The 23874-nt window shown below is 39.1% G+C and overlaps 1 protein-coding gene across 2 annotated transcripts; it reads right to left on the bottom strand.

The window, feature by feature from the left end:
• Positions 1 to 16: 16 nt before the first annotated feature.
• On the bottom strand, positions 17 to 20346 carry CRLF2 (cytokine receptor like factor 2). 2 transcript variants are annotated; one of them, XM_027804389.2, is made up of 9 exons: positions 20253 to 20346; positions 17305 to 17400; positions 10382 to 10493; positions 9478 to 9650; positions 7760 to 7899; positions 6864 to 7026; positions 4753 to 4867; positions 3623 to 3707; positions 17 to 2405 (listed from the first exon to the last, which is right to left on the bottom strand). In XM_027804389.2, exons 2-9 carry the CDS (start codon positions 17378 to 17380, stop codon positions 2133 to 2135), a joined length of 1137 nt encoding a protein of 378 aa, XP_027660190.1. In that variant the 5' UTR covers positions 17381 to 17400; positions 20253 to 20346; the 3' UTR covers positions 17 to 2132. The 2 variants fall into 2 exon arrangements, with proteins under 2 accessions (XP_027660190.1, XP_027660189.1); XM_027804388.2 differs by lacking the exon at positions 20253 to 20346 and adding an exon at positions 13310 to 13428 and having other exon boundaries at positions 17305 to 17394.
• Between the last annotated feature and the right edge of the window lie 3528 nt (positions 20347 to 23874).

The raw sequence follows: 23874 nt of genomic DNA on the forward strand, positions 1-23874 counted from the left end.
AAATACTTGAGATATGTAGGTGTTTTATTTGTTTTATTTCTAGTATGTTGAATGTGAATATGGTTGTATACCTACACAAAAAGAACCTTTATGTCTATAAAATACAATAAAAGATATTATAGTTGGTACTGAAAACTTAAATGACTATAACCTTTCAGTTCAGGAACTCAAACATTTTGAATCCAGACACAAAAGTATTTGCTCAAAATACAAAATACAAAAAAGTGGTTTAATTAAGGTATCTAACTAGCTCTGTAGACAGTCATACGTATGCGTGGTTCAAACATGAAGTAACTAAGCAATACATTCTGGGCTTTACTTCCCACTTTCTTGGTTGAATCATTACTGGAACACAATCTTTTTTGTTGTAAATTGCTGTAACTTCTTTGGTTCTCGTGCAATAATGTCAATTTGTATCAGATAAGAAGAGCTGAGCTAAATTCTGCTCATCAAATTATATGCAGCTTGCACTAGTTTAAAATCTATTGCATTCTTATAGAGGCATTGAAAGTTTGCATGGTTACCTTCATAAAAAAAACTTCCAAAAATGTGGGGTGTAGAAAAAGCCCCAAAAACTTGCACACAACTGTTTTATATAGAAAAAGGCAGAAATGTTTTCAGGATTATGGTAAATCCTTTGTTACCATGTTAATCTCGTTAGTGAACAATCAAATCTGAGGTAATGTCAAGAAAAACTTGGGGAATGTGCCTGAACTATACTTCCAGTTAAGTTTCCCAGTGACTGGCCAGAAAATTTCTGGGTTTTCCCTCGTACAGCAAACTGTGTCACCTAGAAAGAGATTTTGAGTCCTAATGATCTGCATTACTGTTTACTATTCTCAAAGAGATCTGGAGTTGAGGTTTTTTAATCATCGTATTAAAAATATTTTACTAATCACTGTAATTTCCCAATATGTGTAATTTCCAAGTAACACTATAAATTAGTCAATGAAAGTATGCAATTGGCAAAGCTTAGTCAAGTGTTAAAGTCATTTAATAACGGACTGATATTCAGGTGAGTAACTGAAGCTAATTCAGCATGTAATCACAGTATGTCTACAAGAACTTACACATATCATAGATGCTTTTACCACTAAATATTTTTTTAGAAAATTTTCTTTCAAATAACAGGTAATGTAAGTGATACAGGGAAACTCAAATAGTCAAGATTTTTTTCCTGAGGTCTAATTGAATAGAAAATTGAATTTTAAATTTTAAATTAAACATATATTAATAGATGGTATGTTTAGAAAATTTTAGAACATAGTTTTAGAACAACAGGCTGGTATACGCAATGTGAATAAGAAGTCCTAATTTGGGTCTAAAGCTGTTGATTACACTAAAAAATAGTCTGAAATAAGTGTGTCAGTTAAATAAAAACCTCAGCTTTCTAAAAGTTGCTTAGTCATGCAAGGACTATAAGATACTGAGGACCTGACCTCAGATGAGGCCTGTGAAGGAGCCCTGCTGTTCTGGAGGAAGCTGCCTACACAGCACTGCTTGCAGGATAAAATGTGACTCAGTACTGTACATCCCACTCTTCTGTTGTGAGGCATTTGGCTTATTCCTTCTCTTTATAAAACCTTTGGTGTGTGCCGTGCAGCAAGAAGTTTTATAGTGGGAGAAGCAGCTTACAAAAGCAAGCACTTCAGTCTAAGGAGGGCTTGCAAAGCAGTACCCTGTCACTGTGAACATTAGCAGTATATGGTCTGGTCTTTGTGGGATACTATTGGCAGAAAAATCCCTTTATTTTCCTTCTTCATTTGGGATGAGTAACAGTGTAGTTTGCACTGCTCCATATACTCCGAAAGTGCAAGGACTGAGTCTCAGCTCTGTGAATATGTATTATGGAGGAGCTCGTTTTCTTCTGCCCATAGCAGGAAAACGAAGCTCAGTTTAGTCTTAGAGATAAACCCCAAATGGAACAATAAACCCTAACTGTATAAATTATCAGGGATTTGTTTCAAACAGCACTGAGCCACCCCAAGTGATCGTAACGGCAACCAGATAACATAGCCTAGTGTCTTTCTTGATGGAAGTCTACTCATGACAATCTTTTCTATTCAGCCACTCCCCTAAACTCTTCAAGATCTTTTATGTTATTTCCTAATAAATTCTGCATTATACAGATTTTATAACTTCACATACACATCATCATTTATTAAAATCTGGAAGTCAGCAAAAGAAGCTATAGTGTTGGATCTTGGCATCAGGCAGGCAATCTGAGCTGCTTTGGAGTCATTACTTTCAGCTGCTCCTGAAAAAGTGAAGATTTTCTCCTGAGGCCCCTGTTTGTCACTGTTCTTTTCATCTTCTTGCTGGCTTTCTGCCTCAATGATGCTCTCTGGCTCTTCATATTCTAGCTTGGTTTGCACCACTGCATGATCAGTTTTGTCTATCCATTCCTAGGAAAATGAAAATGTTGATGTTGGCAGGGACTGAGCTATCAGTCAAAAGAAACCTGGCTGTACAGACACTGATTTTCCTTTAGTAATGGCATCTTTCCAGCATAAACCACAATGGAGAAGATGAAAAGGAAGCCATATAGGCAAGAAGGACATAAAATAGCAGGACGGAAGAAAGGCAGAATGGCAGGAAAGGAGATAGGATTCCACAAATGCATACAAACTCCTGCTTATTATTGAGACCACATTAAACACATCCACATTAAATACATCCTTGTATTTAATCAGGGCTTTTAGAAAACCTTGGATGTGTAAAATACCTGGTGTTCCCTCCTTGATAGACTCATGTATTCTTTGACCCGAGGCCTGACTTAATCTAAATTAAGACTGAGTTTACATGGAGATTTAGGCAACATACCTTTTCTGTATTAAAGCTTCAGTATTAATTTGCATTTCTGTCTTTCTTCTTTAGTTTCAGTTTAAAGCTATCATATATAGAAAGTTTTCAGTTTGCCACTGATGAGTTATTACTGCTCTTTGATATTGTCACTGGGTTTGCAACTGTAGTTATCTGACCTGTCTCAATACTGAGGAAACCTACCAGTAATTAAGATAAAGACAGCCCAATTAATACAGAAAAATACATCACATATGTGATGTCATGGACTCAAGAAGCAGTTCAAAAACAAACCCCAAACTTGTAGCCTATTCATCTAACAACCATTTTGTGTCTAAAGGTTTAGCAACTATACACCTCTGTGGCTAAGAGAGGATGCTTCCTACTGTGTCTGATGCCTCCAGAGCCATGAGTGCTGTCACTGGTTCAGCACTAAGTCTCACAGAATTCCACAAACACAAAGGACAAGATCAGGTTGAAACAAGCTCCCTGAGCTCTTGTGTGCAGGAGTAGATGCAAACACCACAGTGGCATGTCACTGGATGTTGTGGCTCTGGACATCCTTAAATTCTTCTCCAGCAATTTCTTTGTTTCTTTCTATAGCATCTTTTCACAGTGCCAAAGCAGCACTATGCTGATTGTATGAGCTCTGGTATTTGCTTTGTGGATCCTCTTGGGGATATTGCATGAGGGGAAGGGCTTTTCTCTTAAGTCAGAGAGTGCTTGTGGTGATATCTTTTCAGAGCAAGTATCAGTAGCTACTTTCAAATTTTTCTTAACACTGTAGACTTTGCAGTCTTCCTAGGAAGGGAATGTTTACCTGGAAGTTTCCGTTATGATCATTGAAGAGATCAGCAAATATGTATTTTGGATCTGGTATAGCAGGCATGACTGACTTCTGAAGCCTGCAAAGAAGAAAGAAAAACACAAATAGTTTTTTTATAGTGTATATATACATGTTTTTTATACAAAAACATATATATACAAATATATACATTTCTGTAGCTACAAATATATTTTACATTACAGTACTCTAGGCTTGATTTCTTCTAAATGTGTTCTAAAGTAAAAAAGCAGTTATAACAGTATGATAACACCATCAGGCTACGGGTGATTTTTCTGGTGGATTTTCAACAACCCCATCCTAGTAAAATCTGGACTCTATTCAAACTCCCAGCTAGTCAGAAAGTGCTATTCTGCTCCATGCAGTAGTCAGAGCTTTACATTCTCTGGCTGCATTCCCCTTCACAGGGAAGATGGTGCAGCAACGAGCTGTATTGCCTGATGTAGTGAACACAAATGTAAGGTTGAACAATAGAAGTGCAGGAGAAAAACCTCAATCTAAAAAGGTTGTCAGGGTCCCACATAATTTCAGCTCTGAAAATACTGCATTTTTGGGTGGGTTTTTTTTCACCAAAATTCGGGGCCTTTGCAGGTTTTGTTTGTTGTTCAGTGGCTTTTAAAAAAAAAAAACCCAAACCCAAACAACTAGATTCTAAAAATAAGCAGACTCATTCACTAAAAATTCAAATATTATAGATTTATATAGTCTTATTAAAGTTGAATGCACTCAAACTGCAAAGCCTACTGAAAACAGACATTGAGTCTGATGAAAGATGTACAAAAGAATGTCAGTTCAGAAGAAATAACCAAAATAATTGGCTTCTTAGAATTTAACAAAAAGAAAAAAACTAAGTGGAAGAGACATAATTTTGTCATGAAACATCATCTTTTACCAGAATTGTTCTGCTTTTGAAAATTAAAATCCTTGGTATTTGGAAGGCCAGGATGCATTATTCCTCAAATAGTAATTAAGCTACTGACTTTTACATCTTCATGATGGCTTCATTTATCAGATAATAATTCTGAGTGCTATGAGACTTGAGCCTGAATGATAGCTCTGTTTTCATGACATGGTTATTTAGTAGTAACCAAGAAAATTATATTTACCTCTGCCATTTACACAGAAGAATCAGGAGGATAAGCATCATTAGAAGTACTGCCAGCAAACAGCTTAAAACAATTACTGTATTTGACTCAGGTTTTATATCATCATCACATGAATCTAAGAATAATCACAAAAAAGTATGTGAAAAAAAATTTTGCTTTAACAGTAAAAATTCCTAATCATGCTAGAACATTGACTTCTCTTTAGAAAAAAAAAAGAAAAAGAAAAAACTGAAAAGTTTTTAAGAACAAATAAGGCATGAACTCAGTTGTTCAACTGAAACTGAAAAGGCATCCTGCCCCAAACCTTGCAACAAAAGAAAATTGTGCTTTTTAAAATCTAAACTGACCTAGTACAGGACAAAGGAGTGGGCTTACAGGCAATGAGTAGATAAGTTACGAATGAATGGAGTATTTCTTACATTCATCACACTGCATTGACAGTCATACAACTTTGTGCTAAGATGTGTATTACATCCGCCTACTTACAATCACCAAAGCTGCAAGTACAATTTTACATGTAGCCTAAATGTCTGATTTCCCACAACAAAACAAACATCTTCCCCATCGCAGGAAGCAAAAAGCCAGCAAACCGTAAGTGCTGTAGAAGTAACTAGTGGCAGTATAACATCTAACACACAGGTTTATAAAACCAATGCGTTTGTGCAGTTTTGGCATTCTCTGCTTTTTCTGCAGCTTTTCTAATGTCACCTCAAGCTCTGCCTCCTACTACTGACCTTCTGCTCTTAGTCATACAGGAGCAACTGTCCAGCCTGTTCCACCTGCCTGCTTTTTTCACTTTGCCAGAAAGCCACAAAAGCTGTGATCCCCAAGTAAGGTATTCAGAGTCTGTGAAATTTTTTGAGCAGAGCTTTGTCCGTGACTCCCTCTGATACTGGAGTTGGAGGCAATAATAATTCACTAAAGTCCTGAAGTGAAGTGCTTGCCACAGTGAAGGGGCTGTGCCAACGTCAGTTCTGATCCAGGGGCACTCAAAGTGACTGTCCCCCCTGTGCCTGCCTTCCTCGCAGCTACCTGCTGGCAGCCTCTGGTCAAACGGCCCGGACAGGGCTGCTGCGTGCTGGCCCCTCAGAGGCGCACGGGGAGACATTGTCCACTGTGTTTTCTCAAGGGCATTTGCCAGCCACCCCTGCGGACGTGCTTACAGGCTCACAGCTTGCGTGGTAGGGGAAGCTTCTCTGGAGGTCAGCACTGTGGCTACTGCGAGTGCACAGGCTACAAATACCTGTGCTCCAGGATTTCATCCCGCCTTTGTACATACAGATTTTCTTCAGGTGAGCTAATAGCCCATCACATTCTAGAGAACTCAGATCTGGGTACACTGGAAATCTGGCTGTCTCACATAGTTCTGATAAAGCCTGATAAAGGGTGGAATTTTGTGCTTAGCTGATATGATACAAACATATTGGAATGGTGTACAGTCTTTACTACAGCAAATCTGGTTGTTTTTTGGGGTTTTTTTTTGATAACCAGTAGAAATACTATTTCCATCAAAGATCTGATTCAAGTCAATCACACTCACTTAAGTGTGTCTGTCTGGTGGGAAAGCAGTGCTGATACTGACTTTGCTTCCATTTCATCTCTTTTCACTCATCCTCCCCGTTTAGATCAATCCAGCATGTATTAGCATCAGATTGCTATGACCTCTGGTCCTGTAGTTCAAGCAGATGTACTTTCAAAACAAACTGACTTCAAACATGGGGCATTATGGATTTTCTTAGGGTTCAGGTTTGATGTCCACATATCATATGTGGAAACCACTGCCCTACACACACCCCCCTACCCCCATGCCACCCCCACCTCCCACATCACATTACTGTGGTTGTTGGACCCTATACACTATTGTAACTCAAATAATAAGGACACTCTTAACTTTGCTGATTATGGCATTGATTTATAGTGTTATGGGCCATCAGGAACAAAGTGGACAGGAGTTAGATATGGGCAGTTAGACATCCACAGGAACTTTCTTTTATAACAGAAGATGGAGCACAACAGTGCAACATTAATTTGCTGCATGTTCCCAGCCTCTTTTGCAGTCACCCCTTCCCCATTTGTACTTTGACAAGATAGGACTGTAGCACAGCTGTTACCTAATAATGTGCCATTCATCCAAAATGTTTCTGCTTCCCAGTCACTGCTGTAATTAACTACATTGCAGTACGGTACTAGCCTCTTCAGTCTGACTCGGAAAGAATAGCATTTTCTTGGATCAAATCCTTGATCTCCAACACTGCAACACTTAGAAGTTCTGGACTGAGAAGGAAGGCACATCATTGTTAATTCTGTTTTTCAAAACAGTGCTTCAGAATGCTACACTTAGTCATGGTCACAACTAGGACAAGGAATAGGCCAACCCAAAACCTCAGAACTGACTTTTAACTTCTCTAAGTTTCGAGGAATTTTGTTTCTTGACTGACTCTTCACTATTCATATCCATTCATCACTGTCTGATATTGAGGTGAGGGTCGTTGTTATGTGTAGCATAGTGCACTATGCTACAGTTGCATATTGTAAATAGGCAAAGTCACTTCAATCCACAAAAAATTTGCAATTTATATATGAGACTGGAAAGGTTTAAGTCAATGAAATAACATCAGAAATACTCTAAGAGTTAACTTCAGAATAAATAAAAATCCCATGTCATCCCTTTTCTTTCATTCTATTTTGTGGGGTTTTTCCTCCCTTTTACTCTTCTCTACTCTGTTTTCTGCTTTTATATTCCAAAACTCTTCTAGTCCAAATGTATGACCTTTCCTTTAGATTATCCTCAGCTCTTTGGGTGGCAACTGGTTAGAACTCAAAAACTAAATTATTTCTGTTATGGCAGGGATCCAAGATCCTAAAAATCTTAACTGTTTTCTGCTGCCAGCTATATTTGCAAGTATAGGGTGGGAGAACAATTTGAAAACAACTCTATTTTCCATTATATGGAGATTCTACTTCCAACTCCTTCCAATACTGGCTAAAAATGTCACATTCAACTCACTTGCCACTCTTTGTCAAACTTGCTTTTGTATTGAAGCTCAAGTCTCAAGCACTTCACAGCTCGCTCTGGTTTATTACAGCTTACAGTAACAGTGTCTTCTTTCCAGAAGAAGGTCACATTTTCTGGTCGATTGGGCTTTACTAAGAAGAAAAGAAAGAAATTTTGCTACAGTCTCTTAAAAAGCAGTACTTTGCAGTTACTTCTTCCTTGTCTCAGTGTTTCTCTGATAAGTGAAGAAGGTGGACTTCCTTCTTGGGGAACTCACTTTTGTAGCTGACCTCCAAATTAAACATCAAAATGGAGCTTGACACCATGACACTGCTCACCATTTGAGGTGCCACATTCAAAGGTAGATACTATCTCATGCCAGGAGCCTATTGCAAGTACTTAAGGAAGGACTCTAGTCTCCTCATACTCCCTGCAATCAAGAGAAAGAAAGAAAGGGACGGACAAATTCAGTACCATAAGACCTTTCCTTCATTGGAAAGAGACGGACAAATTCAGTACCATAAGATCTACAAAATACACTTGTGCAGCTGCTGGAGGCTATGTGAGATATGGTGGGACATCTCAAAAAACACTGGGTGCCTCACTGTGCACAACTGAATCTACCCCTCCCTGTTTTCAGATTGTCTGAAGAACATGCAATGGTATGATTTATGTAGCTGATTAGTCTCCAGTAGTGGGAAACAAAGGGGTCAAAAGACTTAACTGCTTTCTCAATCCTTCCAGTTGCCTTTCTGTATTATGGAAATTCCACCTTGATCAGAATTAAGTCTGACCCTTGATATTTGTGCTTTGTTACCTAACACTTTTGAAATTCATTTTACTATCAGCGGGTGTTTAATAGCCATAATTCAAGGATCAGGATGCATCTTTCCATGATTTAACAGATATTGGTAAAGTTATGAGATAAAAAAGTATTCTCAAATTTAGATGCCTTGACAGTTTTTTGTTGACTCTCTTTTGCTAAAGCATTATTAATAAATAATAAGAATGTATTTGAAATGTATATTTTTCCAGGTAATTCTGTGTTGTATATTTTCTGCATTATTTTTATCGGAAAAGATCCTTCTACTTTAAGTGCTGTAACTATGTGAAATTCCAGAAGATTTTGATAAACTAATTTCATATTAGATGTGAAATATGTATTTTGGGGAAGGAGGGATTTCATAGAACCAGAAACATTTTCTCTTCTAGTAGGAGGATGTCTCTTTTACACTGACAGACTGTATCAGAGCCACTCAGCTAGTTTCTATGGACATCTGATGATGGTTTTATGACAGCCTCTTTGATAAGAAGTAGTTTTCTGCCTCACATCCCATGGAAGATGGCAAAAGAATGGAAGGTTCACAATATGAGGAAGGTCACACGGCCACCACTAAGACAAGAAACTAAGTTTTATTCATTTTCCTGATATGAATAATGAGCAGGCCTGCACTACGCTAAGCACTTCATGATGATTTTGAAATTGTGTTTTGGGACAAATCTGAGTGTCCCATGTAATCTTACTTAGCTGCAGCAGCACACAGGCCTGTGTAACTACTGATGACAGCAAGGAATGAAAATCAATGTGAAGTAACTATAGTTTGGCTTTGACACACATACTGATAACATTTTATACACCAATATAACTGATTTCTTCGCAAACTAAGGACAACTAGAGAATCAGTGAAGACACTAGGATGACCAAAGTAATTGTGATTTTACATACTTACTATAAAAATCAGATTTTAGTCTTTTAGAAAAAAACTCTTCACTTCCATTGCTGTTCCTGATAGAGATGGCAAGGGTGGGTCCTTCTGTCTTAAAAAGACATCCAGAATTATAATTTTGATCCAATAAATAGGTGGGACATGGCTTCCAAACTTTGTGCTTGCCTTCATCAAATCTATAAATTAGATAATATTGGTGAATGGAACACTCTTAACAGTTAACACAAGTCCTTTTCATTACTGTTTTTTCTTTTTTGTTTCCTTTTTTTTCTTTTTCAAATACTCCTACCAAGTGAATTCTGCATATGGAATTTCTTGAAGCAGCAAATTTCATAGCGGTGTGAGGGAATTAATTACCCAAATCTCATTGACTTTCCAACCCTGGGTTTTGATGCAGTCTGAAATTATTGTTTTCTTCACGTTGTTGTCCTTGTTGTTTTCTAAGAGAATGACTCATGCAAACAGATCTTTTCATGAACCAGTTTCCAAGATTGTACTGCTAAAAGTTTTTTCACATACACCATCCAGATAGGGAAAATCAAGCGCTATGACTATCTTTACCCAAAGCATGAAATTTCTGTTAGTCATTAATGACATCAGTTCATAAGGAAAATATACACACATATGTAGAAAGAAACCTTTCAATAGTGTAATTAGCATAGCATTTAGCACAAAGACTGAAGAGGGTCATTTTTTTCATATAATGTCTGTTAGTGACTATTCAGCAGGCTTATTGATTTGTACACTTCTGTAGCAAGTTGTGAAGCACAGGTTTCTTGCTAGATGATTAACGGATGTTAGAAGCATTTTCAGGTACAGTTCACAATAGGCTCAAGTGGACTTAGATATTTCAGTTTCTCGAAGTAAATCCTTTGAGAAGAGAAGAAAAGGTATCATCAATACTCACGTATAAGAAAATGACACATTCTTGCCAGGAAATAGTTCTTTTGCTGCCCATGTGATCTGCATCTTCTCATTATTGAAATTGATTATTGTGGTGCTGATGGTATCTTTCCAACCTGCCCAGAACATTGACAGAATTCATGATTTCAGCAGTGAGTATGAGAAGCATCCTTTGACATGGGTAGGCAATCAGTATTTCAAAGACATGCATGCAGCAGACCCAATGATCATAAAATAAGACATAAGAATATCTAAAATACAAGGGAAGAGAGTAAAATAACCTAGAGAGGTTGAAATTAGAATTTCAAAATAGGAAAATGAAAGCATGCACAGCAACACTAGAGAGCACTCCATGGTCCCTGAGCCAAAAGGTATAGACTGGTTCATGCTTATGCAATCTATGGGAACAATACCTTGAGGTCAGATTTCCCACATATTACCTGCTAAGGTTTTCCTGCTAAGGAAAACTGTTTGGGAGCTAATGCCACATTGATCCTGTGTGTAAACTGTCAAATATTTATTGTAAGAAACAAGGGACTAATGCTACAGGTCAAGAGGAGATCAAGACACATAAGAACCCAGAACAAATCTGCACGAGTAGGTGTACAGATTTGATAGATGTGGTTCTGGCAAATTCTACCTTACTGACAAGCAAGATCATTTAATGTCCTCTGACTGCACACAGATATTATTTCATCTCCTGTCCTTCTCCTTGTCATAGCTCTTAATAGGGACACAAGTATTTTAATTCTGTGTCCACCAGGATTCCACAATCAGATGCTGAAGATAAATCTGACATTAAAAAATGGAGAAATTAAGAAGGTAGAAGGATTAGAAATCCATTCTATATCAAGCAGAAGGACAATTTTTTATTTGGCATTCTATAAGATGTGAAATTATATTTACTTGAATAACAAAGAGGAACAAAATGTATCTTGAATATCAGCAAGAAAACACTTCAGGGTAAAATTTGCAGGCTGCTGTCTCCAGACATGAAGTGTCTACAACTGAAAGCTTTTGCTGGAATATTCCTGCCTAGCAGGAGAATAGAAGATTTTTGCTTTAATTGCTGTCTACTTTTTATGCTACAATAGACTTTTGAAGGGGTTTAATGTGGAAAAAATATTAAAATATTTCTTATGAGCTTTTTGTCACATACAATAATCCTGAATGTCCATGGGAATCAGGCCTAACTACCCTCCTGATTTCTAGCTATTGCTCTGTAACCAACACTGAGAATGTGAGAAAGACCTGTGGGTTCAAGTAACCGTTTTGTCTATTTTCATGGTTATATCTCTACATCTAGATGTTTCATGACTTCTGTAATTGAGTTAGCCAAAACATTTCTGTATAGGTGTAATTGTGTTGTAACACATTTTGTCAAAATCATTTAAGAGACAGTTATGGCAGAAATCCAAGAGACACTGGGTAGATGTAGCTGCAGGTCCCTGCTTCATGATTCATAGAGCTCTGGTAAAAAAGCATTCTGCTCTTAATCAAAAGAAGAACTTGAAACTAGCTCCTCCATCTCCTAACTAATGCCTGTGAGCTTGTTCCATATTGTTTTCTCAAACTGAAAATCTCATGTGTTTTTCTGAAGAATAGAGAAGTCAGTACTATTACACATTGAAGCAAAACCAGAACTTCAAAGCCTCAAAAGCTATCATAAAAGCGAGTTTATCCAGCCAGTTCTACCTCTGTTACAAGAGACTACCTAGCCCTTGTTTCCTAACTCTTCAATCCCTTTGTAAGTCCCCTCAGCAGGTCTAAGAGATGATCATGTCTTTAACTAAGGCCACTAAAAAATATGATGGCAAAGTGCCTAACAGTGAATTCTTGGTCTGCAATCACACTAACACATTTTAATTTTTATGGACTGAATCCTAGCATGGTTGTGCAGTATATGGTGTTATGCTTAGTGTGACTGAAATCCATATGACTACTTGGACTTCGATTTTCTATAAACATAGTTAAATGTGTATTTAATGCATGTTTGAGTGTATAATTACATATTTTCCACCTTTAAATAAAACTAACATTATAAAAAAGAATAGTAAAGTTACTGAATGGATAATACTGTACTCTCCTGAGATCATTTTTATGGATATAGAATGAATCTGTTCAATTCCCTTTAGAAGTGACAAAATATGTACTTTCCACTTTTTGATAGTTAGTCTGATTGCACATACTCTCACTTTGAGAAAGAACTACTAATGTCCATGCTTCAGCTGTGAAAATAAAAACAGGAAGAGCATTTGCTTTCTTCATTACCTAATTTCAAGGATAATTTTGAAATTAATTATTGATGCTGTATCTGTTGCACAATAGTTTGGAAAATGGTGGATGGCCAAATGTTTTTTTTTTTTTAGGATACGTTTTTGAATCAATTTTGAAGTCAAACATGAGCAAAATTCGTCAGTTTAATCTCAGAAGGTGGCTTAATGTCTCTGCAGATAGCTGTGCACACACGTCCATCTTCTTGAGCTTGACAGAACGATTTCAGGTAAGCTGTGTGCTAAGCAGAGAGACATGCAGTCTGGTCAGTAGGACAGAACAAAAAGTGGGTATCTGAGAGTCCTATCTTGGGCATAAATAACCCAGGCTCTGCCAGGACCTTTACCAGATGAAAGGTGCCAGCTCAAAAACCTTGCTTGGACCTGGGCACATGGGCAGCCCCACCGAAAAACACAGCAGTGTTTTTTCCACTATTTGGAGGGTGGGCTCAACGCCCAGTGTTTATCCCATTGCTCCCTGGCTGTGAGGTTGCAGTACTTGGCCCAGGATGTGAAAGATCTGCTTGCATTGATTTCTAGCATAAAGCAAATGGCATGGCTTGGATTTATATATGAAACTAGTCTCAGGTTGCTCAGTGCTGTAGAGTTGATAGTAGCTGAAGTCTGAAGGGGATTGTAAAGCAAAGAGGTAACTTTACTGGTGAAAAGTAGGTGCTTGCATATGTCAAATGGTTGGTAGAGGTTTTTGGAGATCTTGTAGAATGTGCAATGAAAAATGGCTTCACTCCAAGTTGTTCAGTCAATTTGGTCACAAGGGCTGTACAGGTACAGAAAAAGGGAAGAGGAAAAGGGAGTTTATAACATAAATAGGCAATATTAAAAGAAGAGAAGAAAGGAGGGTAAAAGCTTGTTTTAAATACCTCCAAGAGGAAAATACTGAAAAGCTATGAGTTTTATCACTCCAAGTTCAGACTGGTAAAATAATATTGTATTGCTTAGTCTTTCTGAATGAATTTTCTCTTACTGGGCAGTATAAATAAACCTTTTTTTGTAAATTATGTTTATAGGGAAAGTGGTGGAATTAACACAGATAGCACTGGTTCGTTAATTGTGAGAGAGAGTATACAGAATTTACTCATGAAAACATGTGTTATACACCTGGGCAAAACTATGGTGCCAATATTTAGATTGAATTTTCCTCTCAAAGAGGTGATGTGTGCTTGGGAAGCTCCTTGAACCTGTGACTATGTATCCCACAACACTGACACTGCCTGCAAGGAAATAGAAGATTTTGGTAACGTGGTAACCCAGCCTTCCCTCTCCATATAGGCCAACTCTTGAAATCCTTTTCTAGGGTGACACATTTTCCTTCAATTCCAATGCATAAAGGGCATGAACATCAAAATCCTGAATCCCATAAAGTTACATTAATGGGTTGTTCAGTCTCTTCAAACTGGCGGTGGGTTAGTTGAGGTGTGGTTGGCTCTAGAGATGGATAATCAGGAAGCCAGAGAGACCTCACAGGATTTCCACAAGCTGAGGAGTGGACACTAAGTAAAACCTGGGGGTCTACTCTGACTAGTCTGTTGGAAGGCAACAAAATTCACCAATTCATTCTGAATCTTGGAAACACTTACTATGCTTTATTTTTCAGTTACATTATGATAGTTCTATGCTACTTATTAGAGGCTGAAATTCAGAGATGCACACTATATCTTGGGTTTAGCAATGCATATGTTTTTTGGATGACAGAAAACATCAGTTTGGCTCCAGTCCCGCCATGATTTATTGATGGACTTTACACACTCTGAGTAGCCCACTTGACTTCAGCAGGATTACTCACAGTGCACCAGCTTAACAACACATATAAATCTTTTTAGCATCAAAACGTTTTTCTGCAAACCCCCTATATATTATGAATTGAAACTCTGGGATTTTAACATTTAAATATAAACATCAGCAACTGCAGTTATTTATGTATAAAATGGAAGGTAATATATTATTAAATACTTTAACAATAAATAGAACCATTTAGTAGAAATGGAACAGAAATAGTAATAAACTATCTGGTGATATGTACATATTCTTTCCTGTGCTCTAGTTTTTGAAAACTTCATAAGAAATCAGCTTTAACATAATTAACTAGCTATGTAAGACAGAAAAGGCTTTATAAATTTTCTATTATTGGTTGCGTTTCTAGAGCTCTAATCAGGGCAATTTTCTACTGTGCTTCATAATTTTATGAGTTTTGTGGACTTTTTGAATGTAATAGGAGTTGTGTTTTGTATAAATGTTCAGTAAATATTTGTGTGCACCTTTTCAAATGATAGCATGTATATGTTGCATGATTCACATTTCAACATGAAAAGATGCATAACCTAAGTGAGGTTTTTAAAGTTTGGATTAAATTGACATAAAATCCTCTGAGGCCATGTACACGTTATCTGAAATAAGGTATTTCCTTCTGATGATCTTTCCTTTGCCTTTGACTGAAAAGGTGTTTATTTTGTTAATGGAAAGACAGAGAGAATGAGAATAGACGGGACCATTTCTCTCTCTTTCTTTAATATGGAATTTTTTATTAATCCACCTGTAACACCATGGATTTTTCTAAGCTAATGTGTTAGCTCTTCCACGGTAATTGTAATTGCTTAAAGCATTTTCCTATTCATGACCCTAGAAGCACACAATAGACCAAAAAGTAATACATTTATCATTATTCTTTGTATTATGACAATGGGTAGATGGAAAGGTCAAAAATATTATGAATAGGCAGTCCCTGGGTTAAGCAGGGGTGGCAGCAACTCTGTCTTAGGATGGCCTGCTGGTCTAGCTAGGCATGCAGCAAGTTGCAGTGCTGTAGGACACATACCAGTGCCTGGGAGCATGGGCTTCAAAGACAATTATCCAATTCTACATCTTCGGTAAAACCAGATGGGAACTGGTAGGGCTCCATGCAAGACCAACCTCACAGGCACTGCTGGGCACCTAGCTTTACTCAGGACAGAGAAGCAGGCAAAATACCATTATGGTGTGTGGAGAAAGTACTTTCATAGGGGGAAAAGAAGAAATTTCCTTGAGCAACAAATTATGCAGACATAACCATGAGCAAGAATATGAGCAAGTACATTCCACCTCCAAGCCACTTTTCAAAGTTTATTACTGAGAAAAAAATACAATTGAAGGGGAACATTGTGAAAAGGCTGAATGCCATGGAACAGAACAAAAAAGAGAAAAAGAAGAGGCAGAATATCAATCTACAAAGATAACAGAATGGAACATGTGTGTACTGGAACAGTTGTAACCTCTTTGAAACATAAGAAGAAAAACCACTTTTGATTTCCTTATACTGATGACACCTGATAAGTAACCACATGTTGAACTTCCACAAGTTGCAGCACAAACCAGTTGTATAGAAACTACTGGAGAGCAAGACCCAGATCTGAGCCTACAGTCTGCAGTTACACTTAATATTACTGATCTGTGAGAACAGTTTCATTTCATTAATAGGAGCACATGTAGGCAAAAGTGCAGCTCCTTGCACACAACACTGCTGAATTGAATGCACAGGAGAGACTGAATAAAAACCCGCTCTTCAAGAAAAGAAACAAGACAGCAAGAAGGAGTTTTTTATAGATATTTTGAGACAAAGCATAATTCTTAAAACATAATTCTTACAACCTATCAAACTGAGTGGTTTTGGTTTCTTTTTCAGAAGATCATGAACCATTGCTAGACGTCGCAACACTTTGCCTCAATTAAGCACCTTGACTATAATTCCAACGTTCGTTTCACAGTCATGCCATAAGTACAGCACAGCTATATGTGGTTGCCATCTCAGGACACGGAAGAGTCGTATCCCCTCACAGGAGAGCCAGTGACTCAGAGGAGCAATTAACTGGAGAGTCAGGTGGTGCTGCATTGTTGAAAATGGTACTTACCATATGTACAGTAGAACAGAGAGATGATTTACAAGTTGATAAGACAGAATCATAACTTTAAAGTATTTCTTTCTCCTTATAAAATGAATGACAGTAAATGTAATAAATTAACAGGAGTGGAGATTAGATTATTGGTCTATGTTTGATTTCTGTAATAATCCATTTATCTTTGGCAAGCTATAAGTAATGGCATTGCAAACAAACACGTGAACTAGAGATGTTCTTATATTTAGGTAGCCAAATAACCAGTCTTTAATGTCTTTATTATTTTTGCTGTTTAATAATACTTTTACCTTGATGTTTTCTCAGTGAAAAATATTGCTGAATATTTTTCCATTGTGTTCATTCTTCCAGAATATTAAGCACTGAAGTCTTACCTGGAATACATTTTATCCATCCTTGTTCAATCTGAAGTCTTTTTTGGATGTACTCTAGTCTGTTATAACCTATGCCTTACACAGTAAGTAGTCCTGCTTAAAGAACAGGTAAGGGAGTTCTTAGTGAGTTCTGTCTTGATTTTTAATTACAAAACTTTCATAGAAATCTGTAATTATCATCATCATAGTTGGGTTGTTTTTTTGGTTTTTTTTTTAGAATCCACTTTCACCTCTTTTGGATATCAATTTCTATTTAGTTGATTCTTTTCACCCAAAAAACATTGAATATTATAATACATGAGATAAAGTACTCGCAGAAGTATTGCTAACTAATATATCAATTTCTTAAATAAATATCTGGGGTTTTGAACTTACCAGGAGATTGTGACTGAGGAGCCACCAGGTTACCCAGTGTAAACATCACTGAACATGCTTGAAAGATGAGTCTCATGGTGGGAATGATACAACAGACTGTGAAGAAATGAGTAATTGTAATCTCTGGACTTTACTATTTGATCACTTTATACTAGAGGCTGGAGACAACTAGAGGAAATGACTACAGGAAATGAAAAATTGTCATATCTCTAGCTATAAACAAACCAGAAGTCCAGGACTTCAGAACGCACACCTTCATTCATGTTAAAAAAAACACGCTAAGTCCTCAGAACACGAGTATCTCTCTTGTCAGCACTTTGCTTTATCTTTTCACAGCTGTATCAATCAGAGGTGAACATAGCCCTGATCCAGAGGAGGACCTGGTAGCTGTGCATATCCATGACCACATCATAGCATGTATGAAGGACATTGACCTCAAAAGTGCCCAGTGACTTGAGAGTAGGAGATGCAAAACCAGCCTGCCTCCCCACTTACAAATCACGAGCTGTGCCTTCTAGAAGATGTTTATACTGCCACTCCATATGCCTGGTGCTCCTCAGCTAACCTGAGGCACTTCTGTCCCCAGATCAGAGGCAAAAGTTATGGACCATTTTGTGACAGAAAGCTGAGCTGCTAAGGGTTGGGAGGCTATTACACAAGAGATAGCACTAGGATGAATTTCCTGCTGTGTTACCTGGTCACATACATACTGCTATAGCTTCCAAATACATCCATATACCTAACTATATACACTTACATATATATTTATAAAATACTATACCCATACCTTATATATCCGTATGCCTAAAATTATACATGGAAAATGGGAAATAGAACACTGTTTTGACTAAGATAAATATATTTCAGTAAAAGCAGAAGTTAAAATCTTTTAATAATCACAATTATCATGCCTAAAAAGACCTATTATCTCTAGGTCTGCAATAAACTCAGCTTGGACTACATCCACGGAGTAGTGCACCAAGCAGGAGCAGTAAAGCAGTGGGATGAAGCAGTTGGTGCTGAGGACTCAAGCCACACAGTGTGCATGGGGACAGTGCAGAGTTTTGCATAGACTAACACTAGCTCAGTCCCATGGACTCAGTGCCTGTTAGCAGTCAGAGCCTGCTAGATGGCCCCTGCTGGAGCTCATCTTCTGGGCTGGACTCACCCAAGAGCAACACAGTACTCCACTTTGTGAACAGAAGTATTGGGGTGATTGGGAGATTCATTTCACAAGGATGGTCCTAATCTGAACTGACAAGTCAGTGTGGCCCTAGTCTGCTGCTCTTGTCCAGCAAGAGCTCAGGAAGACAGCCCTGAGTGCTCTCTTCTCTGAGCTTTCTATCTGCTCCTTTCACATCCTGGTAAAGGGATACAGTTCACTTTTCTAGGGATCTGTGAAACAGGCAAGCACATCGACACATTTCAAATCCAGCCTTTGTTAAGCATCACACAAAATAAGCTGCTCCATGAAATCAACAAATAAAAACATAAATGATAGACCTCAATTTCTATCTCTGTTTCCTAACTGGCCTCAAGCTTTTTCTGTGCTTACATCAGAGAAAGCACAGGCACCTTCTCATGCAGGGCCATGCCTGGGCAGATGAATGACTCAAGTCATGCTGCATGCAAAGTGGCCTGGGCGCACACCCCATGCTGCCTTCTGGAGACCTCATTATCTAGACTACTTTTTGCCTCCAGTTTCTCAAGTAAGGAGAGTAGAAGTTTGCTTGCTGCACATAGTACTAGGTAGGGAGCTGGATCGTGGCTGATAATACACTCAGAAGTGCTGACATGATTTCTATTTAGGCTTATTTTCATTCCTCTCAGAGCCTTCTCTAACACGTTCACTGTTCTTTTTAACCCAACAGTACTGTTTGTCAGATAAGACCTTTATCAATGTTGTCACACCATCAAAATCTCCAGTCAGGTGATGTGATACCAGTTTTGATCTGGCTATTCACTTTTCTGGGGTTGGCTGCTTTCACTGGCTTATCCATTGCATGTCCCAGGGAAAACCTATTCAAATCTCAGTGACTTTTGGAAACGCCAGCATGGCTGTCTGACACACATACAGTACTCTGTTAACTGTCTAGCTTCTGCTTTGATCAAGTTCCTCCAGGGAGGCATGAATTCCTGGAACTAAAACAACAAGCAACACAGAACTGAAATACTAAACTAGGTCGTAGGTGATAGTTAATAGAAAGCTGAAATTGCTCATGGTTTCCACAGTCAGCATTGTAGAAGCCAGTGAGATAAACAAATGAAGGCAGAGATCCAAAATTCTCTGATCCCCCAGGACATGGTAACTCCCACATGTCCCCATTTGAGTTGAAAATACATTTTTGTTCCAGAACATATGTTTTGAGTGTGATGGAGCTGAATTTGTGCCTGTCTGCTTTTTACGCAGGTAAAACACACTGGACTGCAGACCTCCCAAGACAGTTCATTTTGAAAGGAAAGGGTGTTGGGAGACAACATGCAAATAAAAGGCATCTAAAATACCTTCTGACTTATAATTATTCTGATTTTGAGACACTACAGTTAAACCAAGGTCTAATTCTCAAGTGGCAACAGCACATTTTCACAGACCATTTCCTCCTACCCAGTATTTTGGTACCTCAAGTTATTGTTCCTGCCACTAGTCTCTACTTCCTTTTAAGATACTGAGGGCCTCTTGAAGTCAAACAAAATTAGTCCTTTTGCAACTTTTGAAACCAAACCTAGGGCTGAGCTTCTGGGGAATAAAATGCAGTGACTGGGTCAAACAAAAAGTTTGCATAAAGTTGGTGCACTGTCGAGATATTTTTGCTGCTGCTGAAAGAAACATTAGATTTGGCACTTGAGGGATGTAGGGTCTGGGCACCTCCCACCTCCCCACTGTGCAGGCAGACACTGGCCCAACCACCTGCCTCAGGTTCCGCTTTCTGGAAGCCAGCATTTTTTACCTGGTTTGATTTTTTCAAATATGGATGATCCCAGTCCATGAACTGAAAAGCTGCCTGTGAGCCACGGGATCTGCTCTCCCCCAGGTATTTTTCTGCCTGCCTGCAGGAGTGTAATTGATTAACTTGCCCCCCTCCTCTGGGTCATTGCTCCCATGAGAACAAGGACAAAGCATTGGCACAGTGTGCCCCCTCTTCAGGACTCACATGCAGTGCAGCGTTAGCAGGTTTGGCCTGAGAAAACAAGATCCATCCTAATATTGCATCTTTATGCAGGAACAGGGAAAGCAAAGAGAGAGAATGAGTTGAAAACTAGCAGCCAGGGCTTGTGATTTTGACTGCCAGTAGAGAAAACTCTTAACAAGATACCCAGAAGACAAAGGCGATGCAAGTGAAGGAAGTAAATCGAAAGAAGCCTTTTTGACTTCATTTTGCACTTTGGATCAAAGTGCGCAAACAGCCCTTGGCCTTCTGCCAGCTCCTCCACCCATGACTGTCAGAGGTGGCTTCACTTGCCAGCTGCAACCTCCAGCACCCTTACTGACTTTAATCAGCTTCTTTCCTCTCTTTTTATTCCCCTTCCTATTATTTCATCAGTGGTGTAAAATGGGTCATTGATAGCCACACACTTCAGCAAAGCAAATTGTCTCAGTTTATTTTTTTCTTTCACTTAGAAACTAAACAACCATTAGTCCGAGTAACTTCCATTTCATGTTATTTACTCGCTCATGGCCTTGGCAACAGACTCCCCCAAAATAGCAAGAGCTGATCTATGTTTTGCAGCAATGATCCCCTGTAATTTTTAGCATTAACAGGAAGTGATGTTGGTGTGCTTTGGGAGAATGAGTTAAAGGGAACAATGATGCATTTATAAAAAACAGTGAGTCCCATCACTCCATGACAAATCAGCTTAGTCAACTTGAGTCATTGCAGCTCATTGTTCTGACAGGAGAACCTGATTCCCTTCTGTAATATGCTGCAAAGCGCATGTGTAAAGACCTCTAAAGTACTTTTTGGGCCCATCTTCCACGCATGGGCAAAGTTTAGCGAATTAATCCTCAAGGGTCCCTGGCATTCTTAAAATTCATGCTCTTGTGCAATCACTTCAAAAACATCACTTGTTGGTCTTTCCTCATATCACCATGGCTTGGTCTGTCCCAGCCTTCTTTATGAATGACAGGAAAGCAATGAAAGGGAAAAAAAACCAAGCAAAGGTGGCAGGTCTGCATGGATGAGCAAGAAGCTCTTATCTGAAATCGGATATGCAGAGGAAGTGCACAAGAGGTGGAGGCAGGAGCAGATGGCCTAGCAGGATAAAGTTGCTTTTTGATCTTGCAGTGACAGGGTTAGAAAAGTCAAAGACAACCTGGAGTTGAGTTTTTTTAAGACATGTGAAAGGCAACAAAAAAGGATCTACAAGTACATAAGCAGTAAAAGGAAGACTAGGGAAAACAAGGGCCTGCTGCTGAATGAAGCAAGGGACTTGGTGACAAATGACACAGAAAATGCTGAGGTACTCAATGCCTTCTTTGTTTCAGTCTTTACTAGCAAGACCAACTTTCAGCAATCCCAGGGCCCTGACACCAGAAGGAAATTCTGGAGCAAAGAAAATTCACCCTTTAGCAGGGAAGGACCAGGTCAGTATGCACTTCAGTGAACTGGACGTACATAAATCCATTGGTCTTCACAGGATGCTTCTACGGGTACTGACAGAGCTGGCAGATGGGAAATACTGCTGAGAACTAGAAGAAAGCAAACTCCTATCACTCCTATCTTCAAAAAGGAAAAGAAGGAGGATCGGGGCTGATCAGTCTCACCTCAATCTCTGGGAAGGTGATGGAGCAGCTAAACCTGGAAACCATTTCCAAATACATGAAATCATGCTCAGTCAACCTGATAGCGTTACAACAAGGTGACTTTCTTGGTGGATGGGGGGAAAGCAGTGGGTACTGTTTACTTTGACGTTGTCTCCCACAATACCCTCATGGACAAGTTGATGGAGTACAGGTTACGTAAGAGTTGAGGTGAGTTGAAAACTGGTGGACTACCAGGCCCAGAGTGTTGTGATTTATGATGTGAAGTCCAGCTGGAGGCTGGCAACCAGTGGAGTACCCATGGGGTTGGTACTGTGGCTAATACAGATTAACATCTTCATTAATGACCTAGATGATCGGGCGCACTGTACTCTTAGCAAATTTGCAGAGGATAAAAAATTGGGAGGAGCAGCTGATATACAAGATGGCTGTGCAGCCATTCAGAGGGACCTCAAGAGGCTGGAGAGTTGGGCAGAGAGGAACCTCATGAAACTCAGCAAGAGGAATTGCAAAGTCCTGTGACTGGGGAGGTATAACACTGGGCTCCCATACAAGCTGAGGGTTGACTGGCTGCAGAGCAGCTCTGCAGAAAGGGACCTGGATGTCCCAATGTACAAGAGGAACATGAGCCTGCAATGCACTGTAGCAGCAAAGAATGCCAACAGCCTCCTGGGCTGCATCAGGCAAAGTGTTTCCAGCAAGTCGAGGGAGGTGAGTCTTCTTCTCTACTCAGACCTGGTGAGACACGTGTGCAGTGTTGGGTCCCCTGCTGGACTCCCCAGTACAGGAAAGATGTAAAGTGAGACCAGAAAAGGGCCATAAATATAATTAAAAGACCAGAGCACCTTTCATACAGCGAGAGGCTGACAGCCTGAGGAGTGTTCAGAAGGATCTCATCCATGTGTGTAGATAGCTGAAGAGAGTAAAGATGATGGAGCCAGACTCTTCTCAGTGGTGCCCGCTGACAGGACAGGAGGCAACGGGCAGAAATTAAGAATGGTGAAATTCAATCTGAACACAAGAAACCACTTTTTACTGTGAGGGTGCTCAGCACTAGCACAGGTTGCCCAGGGAAGCTGCTGTGTCTCCCTCTGTGGAGATATTCAAACCCCAAAACTGACTCTATTTGACCCTGCTTGAGCAGGAGCATTGGACTAAATGATTTTGAGAGATGCCTTCTAACCTAACCTGTTCTGTGATGTGAAAACACGGGAAATGTCACATCACTTTGCACATACACATCTGAAGTATTGGAGTTCTGGTACCTCCAGATCCCCCGTTTCCCAAGGATGTGGTAGAGTTAAAAAACAGAGAGAAGAGCTGCAAATTAAACCAGAGGCAGGGACAGGAAGCAACGTTTGTAAGAGGAAAATATTGAAAGATAGTGCTTTGCATCTTGGAGAAAAGATGAGTGAGTGGAGAACTGATAAAGGTCTACAAGTTCATGGGTAATGAAATGGTAACTAGGGAGTGACAGCCTTTTCTCAGTGGGACTTCCTGACTTCATAAATGAAGTTATGAGGCAGCAGGATTAGAGAAAATATCAAATAACACTATTTCTGAAAATATGTCTTCAAACGGTGTGTGCTCCATAGTGAGCAAGTTGCAGTTTGGCAACTGATACTATACTTTTGGTAGGTCTAGGAATGCTGACACAGCCAACACCAATAAGCATGAAATAAGAGATGGTAGGCAGTGGTTGAAAGAAGAAAGAAAGAGAAACATCACATGTCAGTTCACAAGAAACAGAACCTGACATGATCAGAGGAGGCATGCTCCGGAACCTGAAATTTTAATCAGTATGGATAAGA

The sequence above is a fragment of the Falco cherrug genome, chromosome 2, assembly GCF_023634085.1.
Source record: "Falco cherrug isolate bFalChe1 chromosome 2, bFalChe1.pri, whole genome shotgun sequence".
Classification (NCBI taxonomy): Eukaryota; Metazoa; Chordata; class Aves; order Falconiformes; family Falconidae; genus Falco; species Falco cherrug.